The 9,953-nt window shown below is 35.6% G+C and overlaps 1 protein-coding gene across 1 annotated transcript; it reads left to right on the top strand.

Annotated features, from left to right (window-relative positions):
• The first annotated feature begins 5,735 nt into the window (after nucleotides 1–5,735).
• Nucleotides 5,736–9,166, top strand: LOC108041812. The gene is made up of 4 exons (XM_017119845.2): nucleotides 5,736–5,952; nucleotides 7,859–7,968; nucleotides 8,432–8,846; nucleotides 8,909–9,166. Exons 1-4 carry the CDS (start codon nucleotides 5,889–5,891, stop codon nucleotides 9,058–9,060), a joined length of 741 nt encoding a protein of 246 aa, XP_016975334.1. The 5' UTR covers nucleotides 5,736–5,888; the 3' UTR covers nucleotides 9,061–9,166.
• Nucleotides 9,167–9,953: the final 787 nt, after the last annotated feature.

Genomic DNA, 9,953 nt, shown 5'->3' with positions numbered 1-9,953 from the left:
TAAAATATATTTAGATGCGATCATCATTGCCTAAGATATTGTAAACACCGCAAGCCGGTCCAAAGAAAACTCGAACACTGGATTACTATACAAATTAGGGTTTTTACCTGTGTATAGGACTCACTGTTGGTATAAACAAACAGATCCCGTGGTAAACAATTTTTGATTGAAGACGTCAGTAATGTGTTCTGTACTTGAATTTTCTATATGACGATTCATAAAGGACTAAAAACTAAAAAATATCAAATTCGATAACGTATTCATTTTAAAGATTCTTCTTACAACCTGTAGGATAGCTATAGGATATAGTCGGCCGATCCCGGTCGTTCCTACATACATATATACTGCGTGCAAAGGAAAGAAGGGTGTGTGCAAAGTTTCAATTCGATATCTTTAAAACTGAGAGAATAGTTTGCGTAGAAACAGACAGACGGACAGACGGACATGCTTATATCAACTCAGGAGGTGATCCTGATCAAGAATATATATACTTTATAGGGTCGGAGATGTCTCCTTCACTGCATTGCACACTTTTGACCAAAATTATAATACCCTCTGCAAGGGTATAAATATTATAACTTTGTTGTTTTCAATTTTTTTTTTGTTCCTTGTGATTTGGTAATATTTAAATACTATGGAATTACGGTTGGTGCCATAGAAACGAATGCAAAATGCAGCGTAAAGTCGACACAGCTTGATTGTTTTTATTTATATAGGCATAGAAATCGAAATGTAGTCGATTTGTAATAGCTGTAAGAATATAAAAACTTCGGCCTGCCAAAGTTTACTTCCTTTTTTTGTTTTTTTTTAATTTTAGCTTATTCTAGCTTATTTTTTTTCAAAAATCTAGCCTTTACGGGCGCTCATCACCTGGCAACACTGCGTACAAGTAACAAGCCGCCGCAATTTTAAATCTCCTCAGAACGGGAGACATAATAGCTTTCGTTAGCTGCGCCTTATCGATATCAGTCGATATCATTAATATCTTTACCCTTAACATTTTATTTTTATTAAGCAAGCAGAGTTTTTTTTATTTAATTCGAACCTATAACTATTCAAGAATGTTCCTTTAAAATTTCAAGCGAAAATTTCAAAAACTTTTGAAGTGAAAAAACGTATACTTGCAACGGATTTTGTATAAAATAATAAAATAATTTTAAAAATTGTAAAAAAACAAATTTGATGAACAAAAATGTTGTAAATAAAACAAAATAATCTCTGTAGTACTTTCTCGGCTACCACCACATTAGTTAGGACCTAGTCGAATGCAATTAAAAGAGTGAAAATTGTGTTTGAAGTATTGTATGCATGCGTAGTCTTGCCGTTGCTTATATAAATGTACGAATAGTTACCGTCAACAGTATTTAACGCTTTCCTTTTTTAAAAATTAAAAAAATAAAAATTTATCGATAAATGTTAATGTTTAAATATATCTTCAATGTAAAGTTTAAGTTTCGACAAGATCCGAATACTTTTTTGCACTAAGATTAATGGATACTGATTCAGAATCGGTGACATAATGCCCCAGTTTTAGGATAATCATGATCTCAACATAAAATAAAAACCAAGAAATTCCCAAGAAATTTTGTATTTAAAGGCATCGCAACATAAATTCTAGGGTAAAATGAAATACAATAAAATTTCTTCATTTGCGGGCGTGCTTTTGTAGTTTTAGAAATTTATTTTTGAAAAGAAAAAAAACTTTTCTCTTTAGAAGAAGAAAAATAAAACAAGAAAACATTTTCTTAAGGGTAAACTTTTTTAGATTTTAGAAATAACTTTTCTTACAAATACCTTTAATCTGAAAAGCCCTAATCTTTTGATATGTTTCATAATTATAATTATACCCGTTACTCGTAGAGTAAAAGGGTATATTGTATTCGTGCAAAAGTATGTAACAGCTAGATAGAAGCGTTTCCGACCCTATAAAGTATATATATTCTTGATCAGGGTCACTAGCCGAGTTGATATAGCCATGTCCGTCTGTCCGTCTGTCCGTCTGTCTGTCCGTCTGTCTGTCTGTCTGTCCGTATGAACGCTGAGATCTCGGAAACTATAAAAGCTAGAAGATTGGCATTCTGCATGCAGATTCTAGGAGTTCCTACGCAGCGCAAGTTTGTTTCAAAAATGTGCCACGCCCCCTTTAACGCCCACAATCGCTTATATACGATTTTAAAAATTTAAATATTTCGGAAAAGTAAAAATGCAGTTTTATTGTGTTTATCAATACCTATCGAAATGTAGAAGAAATTTTTCAAATCGGACCATTCGTTAAAAAGTTATGCGTGATCAAAGTTTCTATCTCCATCTCCCTCGCACTCCCTTTACCTGAGTAACGGGTATCTGATAGTCGGGGTACCCGACTATAGCGTTCTCTCTTGTTTTTATTTTAAGTATAGTCAATTAAAGTTTTCAAATTTAATGTTTTCAAACTACTTTTTTTAGTCTTTCAACAGCACGTGGAATTTTACTACAAAGGTACTCGATTGTAATAGTATTGCAAAGTATTTTTTAAATAAAGTAAAGAACTATATTTACAATTAAAAGGCGTTGAAATTCAAACTAAAAGAGAAGGTAATGCTCATTTTCATATCAATTTTGGTTTGCTGGTTACAAATTCTGTGACCATTTTAATTGCAACATGTTGCCTGGTAAATGTTGCAGCAATATCTAATGTTGAGCTTACGTGCCTGTTAAGTATTGCGCGCGATTTAAATTTCTAAGATGTGAGAATTTGTTTAACTCGCTGATATTATTTTTTTATTGTTAATTACTATTTGAGAATACCTTTTTTACCACCGTTAAACCCTTGAGAATTCTGACTAACTCTTTAGATATGGATTACTGTTCAACGCATCTCGGATCAGAGTCGGCACAGAAATATAAATCGTTATATCCTTATCTGTTAATGTACTGTCGGTTTAATTAAAAAAACAACTTTTCCAAAATATTGAAATAATACTTTCGGATATGCGTTGTGTACATATGTTTCCACCCAAAGGTTGTATTTCCGATTATTGCAGCAGTTTGCCAACTTGGTTTTGTTTTTGCCAACTCGATAGTTTTATAAAATAAACCAACTGCATTTTTTGTTCCACTCAAAAAGACCACGAATCAACACTCTTTTCGAAATATTGCATCGTATATTTTATTGTATTCGTTGGAAAGTATGTGACAGGCTAAAGGAAGCTTTTTCGACCCTATAAAGCATACATATACATACATATGAGCATGTTCAATAGCCGAGTCGATTCAGCCATGTCCGTCTTTCAGTCCGTATGAACGTCGAGATTTCGGAAACTACATGAGCTAGCATGAAGATTCTAGGTGGGCAAAATATGTTACAACCATACACACCAAAAATTTTCCAAATATTATTTTGAAATTGGTTAGCTGAGAAACGGGTATCTTCTGGTCGAGGCACTCGACTTTAGAGTTTCTCCTTGATTTTTTTTGACTGGGTCAACAACTCGAAAACCACTCGACTGTGGATGCAATTGCGGTCCAGTCCCTTTTGTCCGCTAGTTGAAGTTGAATGACACATTTCTGGGTCACAAGGAAGCTGAAGCCTTAAAACTCTTAATTAAGTGCGAATTGAAAGTGATTCTGAGTAGAACCATATCAGTGTCTGATATAACTTGTTTGCCAATGAATTGTGCTAATTTTATATCCCAAAAAATTATGTTTTTTTTAACTTATTTATGGTTATCTGTGTTATGGAATTCCCCATGACATTTTTCCACTCAACTTTGCACTTCTCCACTTGAATAATTAACATTACGACTAGTGTATAGCACAAATAAAATATCAAAGTCATGTGGGAATTGGTGAGAACAACAAAAAGAGAATAAAACAATGAGACTCACAAAATGTTTTTCTTCCTCCTTTTTGCATTTCACTACGCGTTTGTCATTATTGTCAGCCGTCTTTTGTACAGATTCGTATATACACATAGATGTATTTATAACACATCTACCCGCATTGTGAGCCAGACATGACAACAGGCTTTAGAATCGACCAAGAGGCTTTGTATAACAAATAAAGTCTTCACGACGAGTTCCCCGATACGTCCTCATAACTCTATTTGTTTGTGTTCAGGGCCATTGTAAACAGTTTAAGAGTTCAGTGTGTTCCGATCACAGTGCAAAGTATGGGCCCATCAAGTACTTAGGTTTCCGCGCAAAATAACTTGAGCACAGAGAAAAATATAACCGAAATCGGGTATCAATCGTTAGTTCTTTAAACTTGAATGGCTTTTATCTAATGGTATACCAAATGTTATTTTATATATATATACTATCAACTCAATGTTATATAGATATGGTTTATATATCATATTAATAAGTAAACTACAATAGTTCTTCTTTATTAGGTTAGATGCAGCTTAACTATGGTTGCTAACTGCGTGGCTTAATAATTCAGCGAAATTTGACTCTCGCTTATTGGCTCACTAGTAATTATATAATCTCATTCAGACTGGTATAGCAAGAATCTAGTAGCTCTATGATGGAACCAGTTCGGCGCATGAATAATTCAATTTAAGAGTAAGGAGAGTATTTCGATGAACAACAAGTAAAAGTATTTTCAATTTTCTACTTCGAATTGTAGTTTTAATCCACTGCGAATAAGTAAACTTGTTAAGTATTCAGGTAATCATTGTAAGGCTGAGTCAGTAGTTGGAAGGTCATTAAGCAGTAAAACAACCAATCACTTGATTTGAGAACTAAACTTTAAACCTGAATAACATCAATAAGAAGAGAAAATGGAGAAGAATTTTTCTGATTCACCAAGGAAAGTTTAGAGATAGCCTGTAATCGTGAACTGTTTCAACATAAGTTTCTTACCAGACAGGTAAATTACTTGACCAATTTTGAATGAGCAAACAATGGTTCAACAAAATTCTTTAAATAAGTTACTGGAAACAATCTTATTAATTGTCTTATGTGCACAAGTTGTGCTGCATTCCGTTGTCAGAGTATTTCAAAAGTCTAATTTCGACCAGCCTTATAAGCACACATCTTATTAGCTCACTCTAATGGACAATTAAAGCGTCACACACACTTTTAATTAGAGGCGGAGATATTTCACGAGTACAGGTAATGTGGCTTAGTTGCCCAGATTGCCTTGTTACGGTTTTAAGAAGACTTTAATTCTATTTATCTCAAGGCTAATAGAACAAAAGGAAGCTGCACAAACCCGCAATTTTATGGGACCCGAAGTGCTATCTTTAAAGTTTGTTCCGCAATTAGTTTTCCTCTTCTTTGTGTATATTTTTGGCTCAGATTTATGGCTTTTTAACCTTACTAGCAATAAGAAGTTATTCATTTCTTTTTCAAACCGCAATCAGGGTTGCTTTGTGGTCGATCAGCAGAAGGTTAACTATATGTGAAGTTCATCAGGTGATGCCCTAAACGCTTGTTTTCGAATTCTGCATCTTTGCATGCAGGCAATTGCGAAAATAGAATTGCCTAATTGCTTTTAATGGCACTCGGCAAGGGGCAAACAAACCGAAATCTTGCACAGTAGTCGAAAAAACCAAGAAGAGGGGAGCCCAATAGGTCAGTCAGTCACTAAGCCTGAGCCCCTCGAACCCACCAGCTACACTACATATGTACTGAGTACATATACTCGGATCGGCAAAGTGGAAGTTCTCTGCCGACGCACAAGTCGACGGCTTGGTTTGCATCTCGCGATCTGCAGCTTTGGGGCTTTAAAATCGACGATCGACCGGCAACCAGCTCGCAGTTTAAGTTCTCAGCTTCGCGTTGACGGACCTCCTACCACTCCACTCACTAATAGTTTATAGACTCTTGGTTTCTGACTCCGTTGCGTGTGGCTGCATTCATTTACATCTTATAAATTGTTCTTAAGTGATATTTCTACCCAAAATGATGAAATCCGTGTGCCTAGTGATTGTGATCCAAGCTCTTTGGATAGTAAGCGCGGAGACCCGTAAGTTGGGACTATAACGATATTATTGACAAGAATTAATAATAAAGTAAACTATATTAGGAAACCGAATCTTATAAGTGTTAAATTCTTTTCCATGAATAATATATTCAGTAGAATGGAAATGGCAGCGTAATGTTAAATCTGAAATTATAATTGAAACACTAACCCAAATTTTTTAAAACAAGGCAATCTTTCTTTAAACTGTTAAATGTTTTTTACAATAATGTTGAATTTATTGACATCAAACTTTGCATTATCAAGAGTAAAATGCTGTGGAAATACTCATATCTCGAAAGTTATTTTTCTATTTGTATCTATAATGCTTAATATACATACATATACATATAGTATATAATTTAAAATATTCAAATTTTATTTGACGTTGTGGACACAGTAAATTTTAATGCAAGCGTGATTGACAAATGTATTTAGAGACAAAGTAAAATAAAAACAATATTACTGTCGGAACTAATCACACAGTAAACAAAATGTTACGTGACACTTAAGTTGTCATCTAAGTTATTCCCGCAGTTTTCTCCCAACTTTTTTCTCATATGCTAACATTTCTTTAAGCTTTATTACCTGTAGTGAACTATTGATCTCGAACAAAAATGTGTAATGCTGTTTCTGTTTGAATAATATTTGTTTAATACCCTACAAAAATTAATTAGCGTACACTCACTTCAAAACTTAGAATACTTGAGTCTGTGTAGGGCTTCCAAAGTGTGTTTTCTTGGTCTAATATATATATATTTTAGAATTTTATATAGAATTTACTATTTAAAATAATATTTTTCATTTTATAGTTATTAGGTTATTATTTTATAGCTATTATTCTACAGTCACCCTTTAGTCTGTTCCCTAATTTTTGAAAGGTAGAGAAAATCATGTCGAATTATTTAACGATGAAATGTATCAAGTAGCACCAGCAACAATTCCTAAGGTGTTTCATTTACTTTTCGCACCTTCTGTGTACAAAGAGTGCAATCGCATCCTCAGGAATATGTCAAATGTCAAGATTACCACCAGCTGCCGAAATCTAGCCACTTATTAATGTGCTAATTGCGTGAGGCGACACGGTTTTGCTTGACAAATGAGCGAAACAAAACAGAAAGGGGGACAAAAGCCCGGCTTTTCGGCCGATGAGTGTCAACAGAGACTTTGCTTCCGCATCGCGCTCAAAATAAATAAATGTAAGCACTACAAGCTAAAAACTCAAAATGCAGACTATGAACCAAATCCATACTTAATTAACGCGAGCCGTGGCCGTTGAACAGCCTTCAACTTGAAATTTAATCGCCGCTGCAGCTCGCCTTGCCATCGAATGGCGCTAATGAAATGGCCAGGCAACGATCATAATCACAATGGCAACGATAATGATACACCGGCTATAACCTGTCGCCACGAATGTGTGTCATGTGCCACAGAACTGCGGCACAACAGGTTCTAGGGTGCACTTCTGGCAACCTTGCTATCGAATCGAGATCTTGATTCCGATCTCTACTCGTTTGGAGGTCGCGCTGTGGTTTCGAGTTTATTTTCGAGATTGTCTGCAGAGTCGATGAACTTTACAGGAATTGAGTCTGTGTTGATGTTGATCTTCCACTTTGCCGACACTACTCAGTGTTTATCTTCCGACGAAGCGGAAAGTAATAACATCAACGAATTTATAATAATAGGTACTTTTAAATTATGATCAGACAATTAAAAATTAATATTTACTTAAAAATGTCACGACGTTGTTTTAAATATAAAATTTGAATAGCTTATAAATAATATTAATCATTTTTTAATACTAAACTCTACTGTAGATCGATGATAAAATGGCGATAAGGAGTGCTAATATAAAATGTGTTAAATTTAATTTAACTTGACCGTTTTTTAATGAATGTTTGGTTTCTTACAGCCGCCTATATCAAACAATGCCGCAGGGACGACCCCAAGTTGGTGGACTGTTTCATTGGAGCTATTGAACACCTGAAGCCCTACTTGGCCAATGGCATTCCCGACATTCAGGTGAGTGACTTTTCTCCTCTAGTTATTAGGTGTCGCACTTTGGGCTTGTATTTCTTTGAAGCGTTTGCTTAGCCAACGAGTTTTCAGTTGCATAAGATGCAATCAAATGAAAGTCACTGGGACTTTCGCACTTGCATAATGACTGTTTTCGCGGGAAAAAGCTGCGGAAGTGGTGTGGCTCCCTCTCTGCACAGTGGTGCAATGAACGTGATTCTGTTTTAAAGGTCATATAGTGTCCCAATATTATTCAAAGTCATGTTTTTGATCATCTGGATCAAAAGTGCTTTTTTGTCTGAGCATCGACCGCCGCTTCATGCAGTTTTTCCATTCGAAAAGTTATTTGAAATAAAACTCACATGGACTTATTGACTTTCGCAAGTTCGAGCCAATACAATAGTCAGACTATGTTCTTGAAATATTTTACTTAAATTCTGTACAAATCTTACCATAAGCCCCTTTTCAGCTGCCCTCTGTGGAGCCCTTCAAGATGGACACCCTGGCCCTGCAGTTGACGGAGGGTCCGCAGGGATACAAGATCACGCTGAAGAACATGGAGGCCTTCGGGGCCAGCAACTTCCAGGTGAAGTCCCTGAAGCTGAGCGATGGCAGCGAGCCCTTCAAGGCGAAGATCGTGATGCCCAAGCTGAAGATCGAGGCGAAGTACACGAGCTCCGGGGTCCTTTTGATCCTGCCAGCCTCCGGAGGAGGGGACTTTCACGCCAACTTCGAGGGTGTGAGTGCCGATCTCACAGGAAAGACGTCAAAACACGCGGCCAAGGGGGGAAACTACCTGCACATCGACGCCCTCAGCTTGGTTCTGGATGTGAAGGATGTGAAAATGAGCATATCGGGTGCTTTCAATAACAACCGTATTCTGCGTAAGTTGTTCTTTACTCTAGCTCTGATAGCTGTGATAACGAGATCCCTTTTAATTACACAGTGGAGGCCACCAACTTGTTCTTGCGCGAAAACTCTCAAGTCGTCTTGGAGGCCATGCAGGCTCAATTGCAGAAGAAGTTGGCTAGTGAATTCGGAAAACTCGCCAACCAGCTGCTAAAGAACGTTCCCATCGAGCAATTCTACGTGGATTAGTACTAAGTATCATAGATCCTAGTTCGTTAGTCTAAGCTAAGATTTATTTAACTTTAAATTACTCTGTAATGCTATGAACCAAGTATTAAATTGTATATGGTGTAAAGGTTTTTTGACTTAATTGGAAAGTTCGTTATGAAATGGAACAAAAATTTGCCTTTAAGTTTCCGATTTATCGATCAACCCGATCTCATATGAACTGTTTTCTATAAAGGGGTCTTTCCAACATTAATGATCATTACCTTACAAATTATTTTTGGTTCCATTGATTTCTTAAAAAGAATAAATAAATAAAATTCTGAAGTTGTGCCGTTATTCTGAAGTTCTAAATACAATAAAAAGGATTGAATTTGTATATTTTAAAAATGGAATTTTGTTCACGACAGTTCGGTATTTGGTAATTTCCACCAGGACTTACAAGCGAATTTAATTTAACTTCTTGATGATTTTTGTCCAATAATTTTTTTTGATACGATTGACATTTTACTACTACTACCACACTGATAAATTAGTAATCAGCGATCAAGTGTACATCAATCAGCGTTATGAATCTTTACTGCTTTCATTAAAAGCCCACCAAACCAGGTCGACTCTAACCAGGTTGACGAAGATTTTGGTTCCCTATATGTATTCCATTTTACATATTTCTTGCGTTATTGACCATTGCCGATGGGTAACTACCAAGGGGAATCCTTTAGAATTGGTATTGGTTTTTTGGAAGCTAAGCTTGTACTGGTCCTTAAATTCTGTAAATCCAAATTCTTAAACACTTGTCGAGAAATGCAATGGTAAACAAGTGGCTTTGTTTAAATCAATTAAAAAAGTACAAACCCGTTAAATATACTACAAAACTTAAAAAATATGTACAAATTAAAAAAAAAAACCGTAATGAT

The sequence above is a fragment of the Drosophila rhopaloa genome, unplaced genomic scaffold (genome assembly GCF_018152115.1).
Source record: "Drosophila rhopaloa isolate 14029-0021.01 unplaced genomic scaffold, ASM1815211v1 contig_155, whole genome shotgun sequence".
Taxonomy (NCBI): domain Eukaryota; kingdom Metazoa; phylum Arthropoda; class Insecta; order Diptera; family Drosophilidae; genus Drosophila; species Drosophila rhopaloa.
This window is presented reverse-complemented; position numbering and strand designations above follow the sequence as displayed.